At 37.2% G+C, this 21,044-nt stretch overlaps 1 protein-coding gene across 2 annotated transcripts in view; it reads left to right on the forward strand.

The window, feature by feature from the left end:
• The window catches only part of ZEB1 (zinc finger E-box binding homeobox 1), a 126,034-nt gene that overhangs the window by 82,462 nt on the left and 22,528 nt on the right, over nt 1–21,044 (forward strand). For both annotated transcript variants that reach the window (XM_030007634.2, XM_041122110.1), the window contains exon 2: nt 17,355–17,555. In XM_030007634.2, the coding sequence (XP_029863494.1) occupies nt 17,355–17,555 (201 nt within the window). The remainder of the gene's footprint in view (nt 1–17,354; nt 17,556–21,044) is intronic.

Consider the following 21,044-nt stretch of genomic DNA (forward strand, 5'->3'; position numbering starts at 1 on the left):
TCTTGGATCATACCTGCTGTAGAATAAATTCCAGTATCATAGTTAAAATCTCACAGTTGTCTTTTATGGACTGATATTTTAAATCATCATCTTCTTTAAATCACTCTTTTTTACAGTATTTATTTGTTGGGAACTTTTTACAAGCTTTACTGTGCTGTGTGTTGATCCTGTACAAACATGACTGCATGCTTTCTTGGAAATTCAGTGTATCATGTAGCTGCATACTATAAAAAGTAATTATGAATATTTAAGAAAGGTTTTAGCATTAGCTTATTAGCTACTATTCATTCAGCTCATATTACAGTAATGTTACACTAACTGAAGAATGTCAAAACCCTGTTATTTCTCACTTCTACTATGTTGTGCCAACACTTCATTTGCCCCTTCAAATAATAGAGATGATCTTCGGTCTCTCTTTTACAGTTTAAAAAAAAAAAAAAAGGCAGCAACAAACTAATGAAAGATTAGAAATATTTTTGCCTGTGGGATTTTTTTTGAGAGGAATATCTGTAATAGTTTAAGGAATAATTCACTTTGGAGTTTATAAAGAAACAAATGTGAGGCTGAATGAAGTAAAGCAGCTGAGGGAGCTTCTCCAGAGGCGCAGCAGAAGCCGATGGACAGAACGGCTTTTTCTGAAACTCAGTCATGTTACAGAACTGATTACTGTAGTTTTGTTCAGTAAGGAAAGCTCTTTCTCTTCTGATTGGAAAAATGCTTTCTTGGGTGTTGCTTCTTTAAACTAGACAAATTCTTTCTATTAGGTAAAATTAGATGAAGATGTTGGAAATCCTTGCCCTTGTGCCAATTATAGCCCCTTCTTCCTGTACTGGGTTTGTTTGTGAATTCCACAACTCTCTTGAGGGAGGCAGATTTTTTTTCTAAATCATTGATTAATATACAAATTTTCAATAGTTGGTAGGAGTTGCAGTTGCTGGTAGGATTCAGAAATACGAGAGTGAACTGAAATCAGTGTAACATAAGGCTTAAAGGCAAGGGTTGCCATTCGGAAAGTGACTTAATGCTCGGGAAGGGGAGCAGGGAAGAGGGGGAGTCCTACCGGGTGCGTGCCGCCAGCCTTCAGGACTGCAGAGCCGGCGGGCGACAGCCTTCGGGGCGAGCTCCGTTTGCCTTCGGTTCACTCACATAGTGCTTGGGCTCAAAGAGTGGAACTTGTCAGATTTCAAGCTCATATTCATTGACAGATCATCAAAGTCATGTCAAAATGTGGTTTATGCTATCTATAGATGCATACAGCTGTTAGGAGAGGGGAAGGGGTACACTTGATTTGGCCGCAAGAAGCGGTGATGAGGAGTCCAGGCAGGTGCTCAAGCGTTAGCGGTATTAAAGCAGAACTGCATGCTCTCCTGTGGCACGCTTTTTTCAGTATCTACATATTGATTTAGACAAGTGGTTCAAAAAAATACTTTACTAGGGATCTTGTATACACTCGATATTTTCAGTAGTCAAGTAGCTTTTAAGATTGTAAGATATTTGTTTCCTTAATAATAGCATTTTCTGCTACATAAGTTCAGACAGAGATAATACCATGTCATCATGTTGCATCTGCTCTGAAGTTCCTAGCTTTTCAAGATATTTTCTTATTCATTAAGACTGTTTTGGAGAGATAGACTTATCATTCTTCAAGGCCAACAGTGCTGGTTTCTCAGGATGTTATTCCACTTCTTAAGGAAAACAGTCTGAAATAGTTGGCTAGTACATCTATTAGTTTGCTATTTTGTCTAAATAGTTCTATTGAGAAGCGAATGAGATATTTTGTAATTGAGGTCAGTGCCTAAATTCAGTATTTCTTTGTGTTAGAGTGCATTTGTGAGCCTGTATTCCAACAAGAGGGTCTTGTATAGTCTTCTCTTCATTTGTGCAGCACTTTCTCAATGCTGATTTGAATCTCCATATCTCTCTCACGGGTAGCAGCTGTAGTGTCACAGAGTCAGCATGGCTGTGCAGTCCTGGAAGCTCATGGCATTCTCTTCTCATACCTTTTTTGTGAACCTGACTTCTTTCGAAGCATGTGCTAACTATGTGAAATATTGTAATGGCTGGATGAGGATTATTCTTTGACGTGGGGGCGGAAGAGCTGGTTTGTCCCGTTCTCGGTCCAAAAATCTGGGTATAATTGCCTTCGCAGGAGGATTCAGTAGCTAGTTGTGAACAGTTTGTGTGCAGGAATGGAACAGTGCAAATACAGATTACAGTTTTAAAGAAGTTAACAACCCTGCCTTTGGAAGCATCTATCATAAATTACTTGGTCCTCGGAAAAAAATAAGATCTTTCTGAAGTGTGCTGTGGACTACATTCACAGCCTTTTGAAGCGAAGACGTTAGTATGGCAAAATGTGTTTATTTCCTTAATATAATGTCAGAAATATCCATTAGGTTTCATTCTGAGTTGTATAAATATACAAAGTTTTATTTAAATGTGTAAAAATTCACTAATGTATAATTTCCCATTGTTGTTTAGCAATGTATGTTATCTTTATGGAATGCACCTTTTGAAAATTAAACTTTTCCTTAAGTTTTGTACTTCCATTTAAATAGGATAAGACCTTTCATAATCTCATGTATCCACCTGTTTAAATAGAACACCAGGGAATGTCTACCCTTGAAATCCACTAAAACACTGTAAATCCACTGCATATTTTTTGACTGTATCTCTATTCATGCTCTTCCACTGCATGAAGGTTTCTGGGAATGATAGCTGTTCATTATCTTGCAAAATGAACAAGCCACACTTAGAAATTAGGTGGTGCTTTATTTCCCACTTTACACAAATAAATTATATAAATGGTCAGTGATTTAATATTTTAAAAGAATTGAAAATCAGTAATGTGAAAAATCTGTAATGTAAAAATGAGTATTGTAAAAATATAGTAGATAATTAAAAATTGGAGAGACTTGGAACTTGTCATACCACTCCCAGACAGTAATCTTCTGCTGCCAATGTTTTGGGTTGATTAGCTGTGAATATAAATGCAAAAAATTATATGCATGTCATATATGAATATGCATAATAAACTCACGTTATTCAAGATGCAAAACTGCATGAAGCAAACCAGACCGTCCAAATTACATACTAAAACTGTGTTCGTCTACATTTTGGTATTTTAACATCCCTTTGTACTCTTTATTTTCAGGAAAAGTAAATTAGGAATGTTTGATATAACAATCTGTTGTGATAATAACATGTAATCTTTATAAATTCTGAATCCAAAAGTTGGGACCCATATTTTGAAAACTGAAACCTTGAACACCATTAAAAATGCTCTGTTGTTATTTTGTGAAATCAGAGTGAAGCCAAAATGTAGCTTGTCAACTTAAAAGAAAAATTTAAAAAAAAAAAAAAAAAAAAAAAAAAAAAAAGCGCCATTCTCCTGTGTCATAAGCAGGGGACAGCCAGGGGACTTACTTGAATCCTGCAGTGTTTAAACTTATAGTCAGACTAAATAGCTGACCATTATGCATTTGACAACCTAGCTCTCTTTCAAGAGATATATTTAAGAAATTACTTAGAGGTTAAGAAAAAATGTTGTGAAACATGAAATGAAAATAAAATTATACTTTCTAAATAAATTTATTTTGATAATTTATTAATTTAGATTACATTTATGCAGCATCTGTTTGAAACTGCGTAATTTATTGTTCTGTTAATTTAGGAATGAGTAAAGAAAAATGCCAGGGCTTCATAAGGCATGTGATTCATTATGGCGATATCTCTACCATGTATATAATCTTCTTAATGCTGAAGACTTCTCTAATGGCACCTTATGATAGTCATAAAACTTTGGGGGCAAGAAAGAATTGCTGTAGTTGGCTATTCTTGTATATAAAATGCGGCACTTGGAGTATCATTCCTCTGCCTTGTATCTAAGAGGATCTCAGAACTTCATAAGCCAAACTGGTACTCCTGTATTACAGTCTTTTTATTATCTGAGAAATAAATATTGACTGTATATAAACCTAGGTAATGATGTTATATAAAATCACCAGTATTACAAAATATATAATATACATTTCTGTAAACATGTCAACTGTGTCTTCCTGAAGTATTAAGTTATCCTAATGATACCTGAAGTAATGGCACAAGATTCAGGCCCATTCAGGCACGAGTGGATGCTCTGTAACTGATACCCATGCAAGAGTGCCACAGGAGTGCAATCATTTCACACAGTGATTGAGTTAGCATCATGGAATCATCTTAGTTACAATTGATAATTTGCATTAACCTGAGTTTTTATGTATAATGCTAAAACAACGGCTGTCAAGTTTTTGAGTATGAATTGAGGTAATTATCAAACTGTAGTTCCGATTAAGTCTTTAATGAGCATAAATCTGAAGCAACTGTATTACAGTTATATTCAATTTATGCTACAGTTACAAACAGAAATAGGATATTGCGCTTTTTTTAGCAAGTTGGTCAGTATGAGGGAACTTGTATGTAATTTTGAGGCATGCTATTATGGTGTGTGTCTGTGTTTTATGCCTATTTATCTCTTACAATGAGTGTCTCCATCTTGCTGCAATCGAATAAATTCCTGTAACTGACCACATTCTCCCAAATGATTGGTACCCATTGGTACCTAGTAGCAATACCCATTGGTACCTAGTAGCAATTAATGAGACAATTTTCTGTGGCTTATCTTAAACTTGGTTACATTTATCTGTGTACAAGGGTTAATTTTTACTGTAGTAATAATCAATTTATTTTTAAAAATCTGTCTCTAAGAAAGTAATTAATGATCTTGCCTTTTAAATACTTCTCTTAGCTAACTTTTTTGTATGTGAGAAATTTTATGAAGGAAAAAATGTCAAGCATCTGGAGTAGAAACTGTGTAGAAACAATGTGGCTGTCTTAGAGCATTTTGAACATACAACAGAGTGGTACAGTCACCAGTGGACAGATAATTTTTGAAGAGTAAAACAGACTATGTAACCCATGGAAATACTTCTTCCTCTCAGCCTCTCCTCAGTTCAGTTTACTGTTTCCAGTTGTTCAGTAATTGGAGGTACTAAAAGATGAAGGCTTCTCAGATATTTATACATCTCATGCTTAATTTTAATGATCACCACGCTCAGTTGTCTCGGAGGCAGTAAGCCACTGCGGCTGGCAGACTGTACTTGGCTGCGAGGGACACCAGTCAGATGTGTAGGTTGGGTTTTCCAGTCTTCTGAGTAAAATGATAGACTATAAAACTAATACTGGTGACAGAAATGCAAACTTACCTGGGATGAAATAGGACATGAGGGAAAGGTTTCTACTTTTCGCCTCTCTAATTTGGAGCAGAGAATGACTAAATCATTGCTGCCTACCCAGAATTGGTCCCCGCAGTATATTCTCTGAAAATTCTGTTTTTTTAAAAAATCATAAACATCAGGATTTTATCTATTTGATATTTACGTCAGTATAATTTTATGGGATAATTATGTGTGTTCTTTAAAGAAAAATGGGGAGAAAGCAGGAGATTTAGTCAAAAGTTCCTGCCTGTGCGTTATATGGCTATCCCCACCTTCTATTTGATATTTATTTTGTCCACATGCATTCACAAATATAAATACTTGTAAAAATTTCCTTGTTGCATAGGAGAGGTTTTGTCACCTATAATGAGTGAACACTTCTCTGCATTTTATGAGGCTACCTGAGGGACTGCATATAAAATAGGGGAGCTGCAAGTGAGAAAAATGAACCAAGGTATGGCTTCTCCCCTGCTGAATGTTTAAAGCTGCAATGAAATTATTGAATTTTTTTTTTTTTTCACTAGATTAAAAAAAAAAAAAAATGCTGGGAGGGGATATAGTTCTTTCTGTTCATTATTCTAAGTTTGTGTAAATACTTCCTTAAAGTATTAAACTTACTTTAAGATTTTGTAAAACTTCCTAACAGCAGCAGTTGACATGGAATTACACACACACAGAGTTAAGGTCTCATTTGTAGACAGCTCTGCAACCTTGGCTTGTACAATGGTGATAACAGGCAAAGGGTACAGTTAATTTTCTCATATACCTTCAGCTGTCTTGTTTCTGAAAGTTAATTTTTTTTCTTATGGGACCATTTTTAGTTTTTCCAAAGCTATAAGCACCTTGTAATAATACCATTTTTTAAATTATGCTGCCACTGAGAATTTTCTTATTTGCATGTACAATTTACATCAATCCAGAGACTAGAAGGAGAGACTATTTGGACAATAGTTAGCTTTTTCATTAGAAAAAGCACTATCATTTGCAAATCCAATAGAGAAATTGCCATTGCAAGTCCCTCTGTCTCACTGAAAGACTGAAAGCCTTCGTCTTGCAAAGCTATGAAGCTTCCATTTTTAGCACATAAGAGCAGCAGAGTAATGAAAAGTCTCAAAGCAGCGTGCTGAAAATTACATTTCTTAAGTTACTTTTCTGAAGTAGCCTTAATAAGAGAAATATTTCAAAATCAGATTATTTTTGTATGATGATATAGGTATACATCTATAGATACACATTTCCAAATCTAATTTCAGGCTATCAAACCTGAAAATATATATGTAAGTATGTATATGTATAAATACATAAACATGTGTTTTTCCTGTATTTTAAAATTATTATTGGACCAAGACTAAGTACTTGAAATACTTGTCTGTGTACTCTCTACTTCTCATCTCTGGACTCAGGTCAATTCTACATTCAAATAAATTCTCATATGAGCGCTGGAGTTGATTTTAAAGTTGTTTCCCGCCCTTAATGAGTTCTATAAACTTTTAACATGTAGCATTACAGTATCTGAAAAGCCATTCAAAGCGGCATGCATTTGGAGTCTAGCGTTTCTAGGAAAGGCTTATATAGTATCCTAGTGTACAACTGCTGTGATTGTATTGCTCGGGTGATAGACGGTTAAAACTATAAGGTGTGTGGGCTACCTTAAGAGCTCCCACTTGGTGACCCAACAGTCCCCTGTACTAAGGCCCCTTGTAGAGAGGTCTGCCTGCATAGTTTTGGTGATCCTTTCTAATGAGTGTGAAACCAGCGTCCCTAGTTGAGGTTGTCATCTGCAGTCTCAGGAGTTACCTAAACACGTATGGTTGCTGTGGTCAGGTCATCTTACTAGATGATACTTGGTAATGTTCAGAGTTGATGCCAATCAGCAGTGCAGATGGGAACAACCATGCCTATGATCTTAAGATATTTCAAGCAAGTGGAAGAAAAGGTTTTCATTTGAGAAGCAGCCCAAAGGGAGGAGGTGGTAGTGGTCTCTCTCTTACTGGACTGTACGTACTGCGTATGACAACTTGTTACCAGTCCTAGAGCTCCATTGCCATTCACTCATCTTCAACCCCGCACTGCAGTGCTGAGAGATTTGCATACTCACTGGCATCCGTGTCTTCTGCGCCATCGTTCTTCTGTCTCCCAAAGGTCCTTTTCAAGCTTTGCTATGTTGCTATTGCAGCTCCTCTGTCAGGATGTTTGTTAGCAGTATAGATCCAGACTCTTTTTGAGGAGTATGGGATTCAATCCATAGAACTTGTCACACAACCTCATCCATTTTCATCTCTAACAGACAGTGGTTACAGGTTCTGGCCGGCATCTGTCACCACAAGCTCTTGGCTGTCTGGAAAGACCACATACAGCTTTCCTTTCAATTGCTGGTATGTCCTGTACTCAGAGTCTGTCAAGAATTTGATTGATCCCTTCAGAAAGTAAATTGTGAAAGGGAGTATATGACCTGGTTGCTTGTAGGAGGGAGGAACAGGGTAGATGGCCCAAGAGGTCCCTCCCCTCTACAGGTTTAGGTTTTGGTGCCAGTCACATTTAGTCATTTTTATAATGGAATGAGCAATAGAAGTTTTATTCTTCAGACTCTGCAGGCAAGGAGTGTGTGTGTGTCCCTTCCAGAGGTGTTTGGCTGCAGGTGCACATCCTTCAGTGTCTTAATTCAGATCAGGACTGTGGTTTTGAATTGAATTTCCTGGTTGTCCTCACTCACTGTGCTTTGACTTGGGAGCATGCTTTTTCTTTATACAAAGTGAGAGATAGGCTCTGGGAGCACTCTTGAGTGTGTTGCAGCCACTAACAAAAATTTACTCCAGAAGACCAGACTAGAACTAGTTTTATGGAGAGACTGCTCTGAATCACGGAGCATGAACGTTAGGTCCTCAGTGTCAGCAGTTTCACCATATATTTCTGTTTCCCTTCCACCACCCTGCCTGCTAGTGTGGGTATGAGCTCGCTGTCCTTGTGACTCTTACAAATCCTTTACAATCAGTGGGACTTGTTTTTGGATTCCTCTCCTGACTTGGTATTGGGCTCAGCATCCCAGAAGTGATACAGAAGTAAAATCTAATGTCTGTCTTAGGTATGTAGTTTGAATAGTTTGGGACAGATGGAGGGAATATGTGTATTCTTCAGCCCAGAACTCATCTTAGTCATAGGCAAAGCAGGTAGTTGGCTAAAACAGCTGCCTGCCAGGAGCAGCCAAAGCAGCAGATTGTCCAGCTGCTCTCTGCTGTCTGCCTTTATTCACCTTTGTGGCAGAAACTCCACCGTGTCTGCCCACTGGGAAACCTGGAGCTCCTTCTGCTTCTAGGTTGAAAACTGTCCCGTTCCAATATAACTGTGCATATGGGACTAAGTTAACCTGAAATCAAACTAATGATCAGATGAACAAAGGCAAGCAACAAAAAATTTAATCACTGAAGCTGGAATATTTGCCAGATTTGCTCCAAGTATCTCTTATGTCATCTCAGAGTTTAGTGTCAGAGCTGTAGCCATTACCCTCATGCTGGGGAATTGGTCCTGACTTAGATCATCAGGCTTTGCTCCAGGCTTCACCGTATCAATAGAAAAATTCAACATCGAGGGTCAGTTTGTTTTTAATGTCAAATACTGATTGATTTTAAAACCATGATTTAAAATTGACAAGCAGAAAATTTGTATTTACACCACTGATGTTAATGTGTGTTGTGTAAGCCGAGCCAAACATTCAGTCTCACTTTTGGTACAGCATTTAGAGCACATTTTAGTATACAGTCCACTTGCAAAGCATTTATTTTAAACTCAAAGTTTCTTTGAGTTGACCAGAAGACCAAATAACCCAGTACGTGTGTATTGAGATGAATCTTAATATGCACTAAGGTATATAAATCTTGAATTTTATGGCTTTTATTGTGTCAGAATGTTCAATCAAAATGTGTGTCAAGCTGCATTTGACTGGACGTTAGTATTCAGTTAAGAGGCGTTAAAAACATGTTGAAAGAGATTTTTATTAGTTAAACAAAATTATCAGAAATGTGCTTGGTACATGTAAATATTTAGACTTACATTTTTACAACTCTTCATATATTTATATAAACACACACGGGAGATGTAAGTTTGATCCCTTCAGGCAGAGGAAGGACTGAATCCAGTTCCCCTTTTACTGTGTGGGCATGCTCATGTGTGTATTTGTCTGTGTCTAAATAAACAATGAGTCAACCTTTTATATATAAGATATAGTTCTATTCTCCACAGTTATAGGACATATACTGTTTTTAAAAGCAGAATGACTTTTCTGAAAATTACAACTATATTTTTAAATTAAATTTAAAATGGATTATTTCAGAAACTAATCTCTGGCAGGGTTTTTTTTTTTTCCCTTGAATGATTTAATTAAGAGTATAATACTGTATCCTCACACTTTCCACATAACAAGATCTGATTGTAGTGTATTTTTACCTAGTTCAACAAGCTGCCTAATGTAATGTGTTCTGCTACCTCCACTCCCCTCCATAGTGCTGCTGGCTGTCCCAATGCTACGAGAAGTCACCCTGCTGCCTGATGGAGGCTATGACAAGATTGGGAAGCAGCAAATATTTTCACAGAGGGTTGCTTGTACTTGTTTGGGAAATAATGATGGTATTTCTAAATAGCCAAGCAGTAGTAAGGCAGGTAAAATTCTAGGCAGATAAAAGTGAAGCAATGTATGTGGAGGGAGGAGCAGAGTCCCGTGATGGGTTGTGAGCTCATTGTTACCGTTCGGGAACAGCACTTCTGGGGTTACAGAAAATAAACCTGTAGTAGTGTCAGTTTAATTACTTGTAGCAGTCAAGAAAAGTCCTAGAATATGACCTGAATTATTAGAAAAGAGATAGAGAAGAAAACGGCACGTTGTTATGCTACTATTCTAATCCATGATGCATGTGCATCCTGAATGTTGGGTGCAGTTCTAGGTTATCATTTCTCCCCCTTGTAAACACAGTGATGCAGCAGAACAGAAGGTCCAGAGAGGTGCAGCAAAAATGATCAGTGGAACAACTTCTGTATGAGTAACAAGTGGACAAGGACTCTTCAGGTTGGAAGGGAGGGCTGTGAAATGAAGTATATAAAATCATGAAGAGCATAGAGGACACAAGTGGGGAGGATTTAGGGGACACCCACTGAATCTAGTGCAGAGCAGGTTCAAAATCAACAGAAGAAACTTATTCTTCCCACAACACAGAGCTGTGAAACTGCTTGCCTCAGAATAATGTAGATGCCAAAATTTTCACTAATTCAAAAAGTAACCAGACAAATTCACAGAAGGTTAGGCTATTAGATACGAAGACAACACACCTCATTTAGGAATTCCAGGAGCCAAAAACCTACTGGAAACAGGAAGAGAATTTTTGGAGAAGCAAGAATATATGCCTTCCCTTTTCTTAAGCTCTTCCCTGTGTTTCTACTTCAGATGGTAACATAGTTCTGTTTATATTATTGCATGGAAGGTACTTATTCATTTCAAGTGTATGTATTAAAATGAGAGGAAAAATATGAAAAGAAAATAAAGGTCTAACTTTACTAAAGATACTGGGCAGCTTATCAGTGGAGAGGTGGAAATATGGCAATTCATTCAGGAGTAGTAATAAAATTAATAGTATACCCTAAAATCTAAATATAAAATACTGAATGCTAAATTACCAGGTTTCTGACTTTGCAATATATTTTACTTAAAATATTTTTAAGACTAGAGCAAAATAATATATGGGTGCAGATTTTTAGTTGAGCTAACAGAGAGTTAGCTTGGTTTCCAAGACATGATTGTAGGCTGTCAGAGCAGAAATCCATGAACAAAAAATGCACTTCACAGAGCACAGGATTTGTTCCAGTTTGTAGAATGAAAGATTTCTTTTCTAACAGTATTCATGAATAAGCTTTCAATTTTTTTTTATTAGAACTTGGAAGAGCTTTTAGAAGTAGGATTTCTAAAAGATCAGAATCCCTCACACCTGTTCTAGATTTCCAGCCTTTTCAGTGTTTTGATACTGAGCCCACACAACTCAAATATGTTGGTTACATGTGTCCAACATCTTAAAAAATTCAAGGGTGTTTGTGTTAACTCACAATTCCTAAAAGTTGTTTTTTTTTTTAATGGAAGTAGGCAGAATCTTGGATTAAGTATGGAGAGGTATAAAAGAGACAGGTAGTAAGAATGTTGGACCAGACTCTTCATAAAAGATAGTGACTACTGGCAAGCTGAAGAAAAGGCTGTAAGAGATCAGGTTCAAAGCATCCTTCCCTCTCTATGCTTCTAGATAATGATAATACATATTAGAGATTATGGATTAGTTCTGTTGAAGCCTGTCATCTTTCTAGTGCGGTTTTGTGCTGTTGCCACCTGATCTCAAATTATTCTGATACATATTCCACCACATACTTTTTCTCTTGTTGAGATGGGTAAATACCTATCAGAATTTGAGTGATATGAACTTGATTGGGTCATTCTTCGTGTTGGGAATGCCATCTTTCATGTCATCTAATGATTCTGAAGGCAGATCTGGATGGGGGAGCGGTGAGCAGGTACCTGCTGCCAGCTTTTTGAGAAGCTTTCCTTCTATTGCCACCCAGGTCACTTGCCTTTTTGGGGACTGTCCTATTATAGCATAAGCTATGGAAACAGTGAGTCCTATAGTCTTTCAGCACCGCAATATTAGCGTTTGCCTTAAACTTCCCGGGCCCATTGGTTTTAAATCAGAGAACTAAAGATTCTTTTCCTTTTAAATACCATGTTTGAATTTGACTAGACATTTGTATAGTGGTTTCCTAGCTGTATTCAACCAGCAAAATAATATATTTCTCTGTTTTAGCTCTTTATTCACTAATTCCATTTGAACATACTTCCTTTTTAATTAGAATTGTGCAACATCATACATCTTCTCTGCATTTAGGACTGTAAAAATCTAGAAAGCAAAGCTCATTTTCTGCAATTCATTTTGCAGTCATTTACCCTTAGAGCAATGAAAGCTTCAACTACAGATACTCATATATTCTTTAAGAATCAGGATACTGTAGCAAGAAAGTGATCAACAGGAAAAGAAGTAATTACAGTTCATAAGATGTATTTTTCCTGTATTGTTTTTTAATGACTGTTTCATCTATATTTTAGAAGATATATAGTAATGATTTAAAAAATTACTTTTATTGAATAAATATTTAGTCTTCAGTGTCATTTGTAATACATACATTGAAAATGGGGCCTTCTATTCATCCGTGAAAGTAAAGCTGAAATTAATAATGAAACCGTTTCATGTAATAATTTACATTTTTATGCTAAGGTTACATACTATACGGTGGACAAAACAGGCCAGTATGTCTGTTACACATCATATGTGCTTGCCTGGTGACCTGTTTTCAGAGGCTTACAGCCATGGTTCATGATCTGAGTCAGACTTACCTTTTACAGTTGAAGATAAGATTCCCTTTACTGGTCTGCTGCTTCTCCTCTGCTGCTGATGGCCGTCCCTGGAGCGGTGGTGGCCGAGGGTGACGTAACCTCTCTAGCTGTCCTTGCTTTTCACAGAGCAGTGTCTCATCGTGGAGACATGCTGTTTGTGCCAGTTTTCTGTGATCCAGGCTGAATTACTTTGCTTAGGTAGTTGCTACTTTCAAATGACATTAACTATATGTTACTGAAGTTTGAAATATTTGTAGTTACTTCATTGGAAAGATGTAACTGTTCTTCTAAGTGAGGTTTTCCATGTGTTTTTTATTTTCTGCATGGAATACTTGGCCAAATTAGAAGCCCCTTGAAGTCATCATTTATGTGTATTCAATTGAATTTCTTTCAGAGGCTGTAAGCAGTGGTCTCTACACACTGTTTTTGTATTGAGTATATTTCAACCTCTATCCAAAAAGGTTTAATTAAATTTATTTGTCCCAACTTCAGCAGTTACTGTGGTGCCAGGCATCAAGCAAGGCTCATGAGCTTGTTGTCCTCTTCTTTCAGTGGTGGCTATTTGGAGGAAACATCAAGGACGAAAGGAGAAAATACCCAAAATGATGTGCAGATAGCAAAGGTCAAAATTTGGCTCTAGGATTGAACTGGAGAAGGGAGAGGGGGAGGATGGTTACCCCTGCAGTTGGATGCCGGGTGCCATAGTTCCAGGGTTTCTTTAATGTCTTCAAAGAGCTGTGAAGCGTGTAGCCAAAACGTGACTGAAACAAATGAAGGTAGCAGCCTGCTACTACCACCTTAGTCTCGTAGGGCACCAGCAGCAGATCTGCATTGCTAAAGCTAGGCTTTGCAGCCATGCAGGCATCAGTATGGTACCATGTAATGGGATTTTAATTTTAATTAGCTAAAAATACAGTAAATTACAGGGTTTGATTGGTTTTTAACCATCGTTTCTATTAAAGAATGTTAATATGTTCTTTGAAATCAAACACTTGACTTTGGAAGTCGAGCATTCAAAAAAAAGTTGGAAAATGTCAGAATGAAGATTGTTCAAATTGTTTTAATTTGTCCCTTGCATGTATGCATAACGATAAGATCTTTAATTATGTGATCACATAATTTTTTCACAGGAGGAATGGTGCCCAGAGAATGTAACAGGGGTGTTTATTAAAGGAAGCTGTTGCCTCCAGAACCCTCGCCTTAATCGCTGGAAAGCGTAGTAATTTAAGTAGAGGGGAGCAGGAATCAAAAGCACGCTCTCTGAGGCATTTGAAAGCTTCAGTGAAAGACTGGCGTTTATTCTCTCTCTTTCAAGGATTTTTTATGTGATTCTGGAAGGTCACTTATTTTGGAGGTGATCTCTGTGTTTCTAGTTGCTGTGGCACGCAGGCCGAGGTACCTGGGCTTTGAGCACAGCTGCATTTGGAATGAACACAAGTGTGCTTTGAATATATAAAATGCTGTATAAATGCAAAGTCCTCTGAAAAGTAAGGCCTGAAATGCCTTACACTGACGTGGTAATGCCAGGATTGCCAAAAGAATCCTCTGGTTTTTAAGTAGCCAGGTTTTTTCTCTGTAAAATGGAGATACCATCACCCTACTACAGTTCAGTTAATTATATGTTTTGAAGCATTCCTGCTGAATGCCATGTAGGGAAATTATGTATAATATATAGTTATATTATATATAAATATATAATAAATAATCTCTAATATAATATACGTAATATATAATGAGGAATCCCATTTTGGCTAACATCCTATAAGCGAGGCTTTGGGAACACTGCTGGCTGATGGGGATAAAAAGAATGAGCAATCACTCTGCAGTCTGAAAAAATGAGGCAGGATCCTACAAATACTCAGTTCGCTCCATAAAATTGAGTGTTCCCTGCGTATTTGCCATCACTGCACTAGATGAGGTAAGGATCCTGTAGAGGGAAAACAGCATGTAATCATTTAGATATATGGACGTTTCCATCATTTTAAGTGCTTGACTTTCTGCTGCATTTGGTGTGCGGGTTGCCTGGCCATCCCAAATGTGCCAAGCCCTTTTAGACACAGGTTTGGCAGTTTAGTTCCCCCAAAGCTCTTCACAAGAGGAAAACAGGAATGTTAGAGCCAGATTTCTCGCTGATTTTATTGTGTTGCCTTGTTGACAGCTGATTTTTGGTGCAAGGAACCGAAATCCCAAAGACCATTTGTTCCTCGCTTTTTATGGAGAAGGAGGAGTTCTTAAGTTTTGGAGAGTTAGCACATGAGTGAGTGTAGTAAGAATGTATGAAAATGTTTCAAGGTAAATAGAGCCCTAATGAACAGATTATATTTAAAATAAAAAAATATATGATGAGGAAAAGAAGAGATGGTTTTTCTCCACAAGTGTAATTCTTCAGGACAAACTTTCTGATTGTATTTTTGTTTTCCATGAAAACAACTCTAAATCTAATATGAGGGATTCCACTTAATTTCCCAAGCTAAACAGGAAATTTATTTTTAAAAAAATCAAGTATTTATTATCTACATTACTGAAATCTGAACTTATGCCTATAAATTTTGATCCTGGCTCTTATTGATCTCCTTTGCATGTGGCAAAAGTAAATGCATTGGTGTTTTGTATTAATAATCCTCCACATCTAAGCATCACAGTAAAACCCAGTTAAGACAACAAGCTAAAATAATTTTTCCACTTCCTCCTGTTTTATATCTGTTCTTAGACTTTCTTAAAGTTGCATTTACCGTTTCTCAGGCAAATAAATTCATAAATATCTTCTGCTTTGGTGAGGGAATACATGTATGTCTTGTCTTTCACACAACATTACAGCATCCCTTACAGTACCTATTTTACTCTGCAAAATCAGTTACAGAATATAAAGTGAATATCAATTTATCAATTGAAATGGACCACATACTAGTCTTTAGGCAATTTGCCTAAATTTGTTGTCTTAGAAGAGGTTGATACCATGAATAGCGGGGCGTTACTACATTTTTCAAATAACACTATATGTATAAAATACGGAAACATGGAAAGATTGTTTTAAATTCAAAAGGCTCTTTTGTCATGCTTACACATGTTCTAGAAGTCTAGAGACATTTTTCTCCTGAATTGGAAGGAAATGAAACAGTAGCCTGTCAGTTCATAATGTTACTCACTTTCCCTGCTTAAATGCATTTTTAAAATGACTACGATATCTACTTGGAAAAAAAAAAAAAAAAAAAGCTAACTTCAGAAGAGAATGAGTCTAGTTTGCTATTTTTCTACCTTAATAGGCAGGAGTTCACGTGAAAGAATCAGTCTGTCTTCTCGTGTGCTAACAGTGACAGGATGCAGGTATCATAAAGTAGCATGATTATGTGCCTCCCAGGTATAATTCTGATAACCACTGAAGGAGTACTGCAGCCAAGATGAGTCTTGTTAGTTTATTCATCAATAAATTTATTGTCTCTCTTAAACTGTATTTTGAAGCATTTCAGTAAGAAATGCAAACTTGGCAGTGAAGAAGAAATACACGTATAGATATAAATGTTTAATAGTTTAACTTCAGTGTGAGTAACAAGACATTTCAACAGATTGTGAAAGTCATTTTTTTCTTAATACGTAATCCTTACAGTTTAAATTGAAATGGCTATAACTGATCTTCTGTGCTTACAAATGAAGACTATTTTAATAATAATCTGCTCCCATATGACAGAAACGTATATATCGTCATGTAATCGTTTGCCCACAAGACTCTCACAATATGTTCTCCAGGCTGAAAAAATAGAGTTATTACCTTTTCGTGGTAGCTGGGGAAAATGTTATGTGAGAGTTCCTTTCAAAGTCATCTCTGAGATTTTTCCTTTCACGTTCACCTGCTGAGTCTTTAGTGTGATCTTTGGGTGTAACTATAAGAGCATTTTAGCTTGGATCGGGAGCACTTTAGCCCTTCTGAATCAAATCCCCTTATTGTTTCCATTTATTGCTATTTATTGCTCCTTGATTCACATACCCAGAGCATGGGGGTGGCATCAGTTACAGGAAGAGCCAGTGAGAAGATGGACTGGCTGTGCAGAGCTGGCGTGCAAAACTGCAGGCAAGGGCTTGCTCGGTGGGACTGGACAAGAGCGATGAGCTACCCTCTGCGCAGCGTGCTCAGCCTGGGGTCGCGTGGTCTTCAGTGCCAGCTGTTTACCTGCAGTTTTGTTCCTGCTATACCCCACCGATTGCTATATACATACAGCCTGTCCTCATTATACGTGTCTGTCTGTAACAGAATGTTGTTTATCAGTATTAAGTGTTTCAGAGACTATTGATCAGGCCATAATATTCTTAAAGGAAACATACAATAATGCTGGTATCCAGATCGGAGTGATCCAGTTGGAAGCCTGATGCTTCAGTGTGGCCCAGAAGACAACTCTGGAGTTGTCTGCTGCCTTTTCTTGTGCAGCCTTACCTCTCGCTTTTGCACACCCTGCGTATCGCGGTTCCTAGGAGTGGTGGAAGCCCAGCAGCTGTCAGATGTCTCCTTGTGTGCTGCCATTATGTCCAAGTTGCTCACAAGCCACTGCCATCCCCATATGGAAAGAAGAAATAACAATATGACTCCATAGAGATGCCCCAGATGTAGCATCTAGCCACAGTACTGAAAGCTTTGGAGCTCCATGCTGTAAATTAAGAGTGTATTGATCGGTATTTTGCTTCTTTTCTGTCCGCAGTTACCAATTACAATAACGTGGTAGAAGCAAACTCAGATTCAGATGATGAAGATAAATTGCATATAGTGGAAGAAGAAAGTGTAACTGATGCAGCAGACTGTGATGCTAGTGTGCCAGAAGATGACTTGCCAACAGACCATACAGTATTACCAGAAAACAGTGAAAGAGAAGGGAGTACAAACAGTTGCTGGGAAGATGAAGGTATGTTCATTTTCACTGATGATGTTAGGTAGAGAAAGGTTTCTAAAAAGGTTTGATAGAACTTTTTTTTGGTCACTTTGTTACTGAAATAACATGTAATAGTCCCAATCAAAAAAGAGGTTTTCTATTGTATTTACTGTAATATATTTTATGTTTTTTATTTAATATTTGAGGCAGATTTTGAGGTGCATTCATTCTACTTGCATTGTTAAACAGGAGCTTCAAATCTGTGGATGCAGCATTCTCAAGGGTGATCAGAAACTAGTTACTTGCTTTTAGTTTTTCCAAGTCTTTTTGCGTGGCAGGTCTCTGCCATAGCTCCCGGTAAGGTTCAGGGTTTGCTCAGCTTGGGGAGTAAGCAGTAAGCCAAAAACATGAAACAAAATAATATTCAGATGTAAATTTCTCCCTGTGAGCTGCTTCTGACTTTTCTCTTGTAAAATATAGCCAGAAAAAATAATTTTTAGATTATTAGTTTTAGAATTGGCTGTCTTACTCATAATGAATCTGTGTTTTGAAAACAGTGGAAGGAGGTAAATGTTGTACATATTATGCAGCAGCTTTAGAAGCTAAAAATTTTAAGCCATCAGGAAATGGGCCTTTTTTTTACTATGGAATCAGATACTGCGTTTCATAATATCACACGGCATGCTTACATTTGAGCCAAATGGGGATAAATGCATAAATTAGTGGAATTTATTGTGGAATTTGGCCTTACTCCCCTGAAAGATACAGAATATTTTCCAGTATATCCCTGTTTGTGTCTGAACTCCAGCCACAATTCTATAGCATCCACCTTGTTAAAACTGGTGTTTTAAGACAAATTGCATGACCTCACATCTAAGTGAACGGAAAGCAGTCATATGGTCCCTAACTGCAATCCAGCTGAGAGAGAGCAGCTGAGTTCAAAGAATAGCATCAACTCAGACTGTTTTTACATAGCTGCTATTGCCAAGGTATGCTGTGCAGGGAAATGAGTATTTTGGAGCTAAATTATTAGGTAGGTAATTTTCTTAGTTCTCCTATAATATCTTTGCTCTACTGGAGGCTATATCTATCAGGAACTGCAGTTACATAAAAATGGGCTGTGTGTAGAGTATTTCTTAAACCCTGTGTAGGAAATCTGAAATAGGGAGTGAAGAGCAGCACTGGCTCACAGAGGTGCTGGGTCAAGACCTTTTGGACTTATCGTTTCCTGGAGATGTACCTACAGGTAGCCATGACACAGCGTCTTGCCTCAGACAACCTTCTGGGGTTTTTCTCTAGATGTGTGGTGGCATCGTTTTTGACTCCTTATTTCAAATGTACCATTTTTAACCTTTTAAAATTTGTTTGCTAAAATGAAGCATTTGAGCCAGATTCTACTGTGATTGTAGAATCACAGTGTAGGCAATGTTTTCTCTGCCTTGGTCATTGCTGATGAAGACAGGCTTTCATCAGTGTTTAGACAGACAAAAGATTAAATACTTGCCATGCAGGCTTGCTCAAACTACCATAAATTTCTTCTGTAAAAATTACGTGTTCTGAAGCCTCTTTTGTAGCAGTCTGGAGGGTTTTGTATTTTATAGTAAGGTTTTTTTAAATAAATTGTTTGAATTTTTGGCAATGACTACATGAGAAAAATGAAGGCTACGTTAGGTTTTATGGAGCTTTGATTTGCTATGGTAAAGTACTATTTACTTTTTTATAGCTTTCCTAGAAAGAAAGGTGTGAGCTGAAAATCTTATCATCAGTCTTGCTTGCACATTAAAAATTGGAGAGAGAGGTATTGAATACATGATCTCTCTTATACAGGGAAAGGTACTGGGGTAGGTGCCCGTGCAACACTAATACCATCTTCAGGACTGGTGATTATTTTTAGAAAATATACACTACAGCAGTTTTAGTAAGTTGTGTTTCATCAGTAAAGTAGTACTGAAAGTTCCTGGTTTTAGCTGAACTTGACAGAATGATTTTTTTACATATTTATTCTGCTCACGAATGCCCAAGAATAGAAACAACACACGTAACATTTCTTTATCAGATTAGTTTCCTTCCGTTTCCAGTCATTCTAACTGAATTTCTAAAAGACCTTTGGAACAGGTGTTTTAAATATAAGGTGTGTATCTCGAGAGGTTTAACTGAAAGTCATACGAGTTTGAAAAAGTGAACCACATGTATCCTGCACAAGTTGTTGGCAGTGTGCCAGCATTCATGTGTGCAATGATTCTCTAATATGATTTTTTTTTTTATTTAAAGTAAAACCCACATTACAATTTAAAAAAAAAAAAAGCAAAGGCTAAACTTATTGACTTAATATATTAATAAATTTTAAAAGCATTATTATGTATTATAAGTATTTAGCAAATCTAGAATTCTCAGACCCAGTATTAAGATATCTTTGAAAAAATTGAAAATTTAAAAAAAAATTGTCCAGACCTTGAAATAACCTTTAAAAATTAATGAAGTTATGTTTAAGCTCTTCCTGGAACTCAAAAATTCCTTTAACTCATAAAATTTTAGGTTGAGCCTATGTGCTGTAAGACGGATTGTGTTCTTTCAGTGTGGTGGGTTGCTGAGGAAGGTTGCTGTGCTATTTTGTATTAATTTCTTTTGGGACAAAGGCTAAAAAAGTGTGGCATCCTTTTTGATCAAGTTTTTACTTGAAGCAAACAATCAGGCAATTCTGTAAGCTGTAAACAGTGCTTGCTACATGCATATCAGAAAATTAGCTCTAAAAAATTTAAATTAGCAACTCTTTTGATGGGCTTTGGAATTTATTCCCTTCTCTGAAGATAAGACTGCAGTGGAAATTTCAGTGAAGTTTGTCTTTCTGCCTACAACCAAAATTTCCATTTTGCTAACGGTTTAAATTTGATTGGTTATCTTACCTATGCAGAGATCTTTACAGTCAGTCTATGACACAGTGATCGTGTCATGCATGTTCGCTGCTAGTACACACTGTTGCCTGTGATCTGAAAATCATTAGCATTTAACCCTAGGAAGTCCCACCGTATCTCTAAGCAGCTGCTCATAAGCAGTGATGAGATACAAAAGCCCAAGAACATGTTTTACAATTATCTGGTTTGTCCAGATGTAATGCCAAGAGGGATATTCATGCCCTAGATGCTATTCTTGGAGACCTGTATTTAAGCGGTCATTCAGCAGGTAGCTCAAATTTCTTCTGGAGTTCAGAGCTGTGACTTCTGCTTGGTGGAATGGTGTCTTAAGATCTGTTCCCCATCATCACATCCCTTTCCCTTGCTTCCCAGCAGCTGTATTTGCAGCGTGGTAATTGGGCTTCTGAGGGCACAATTGCAAAGTTGCCTTCCTCTGTGGACCATACGTAGCTATAAAGGCGGAGCTCTACTTAATGTTTTTCACATTATTAATTATTCCTACAGCATTAATGAAGACCACCCCCTGTGGAAGAGGGCTCCTACCTGTCTTATATCCCACTTTTAGATATTGGGAAGACACAGTACCAAACAGAGGTTATGATTATTAGAG

This window comes from Aquila chrysaetos, chromosome 3 (assembly GCF_900496995.4).
Source record: "Aquila chrysaetos chrysaetos chromosome 3, bAquChr1.4, whole genome shotgun sequence".
Classification (NCBI taxonomy): Eukaryota; Metazoa; Chordata; class Aves; order Accipitriformes; family Accipitridae; genus Aquila; species Aquila chrysaetos.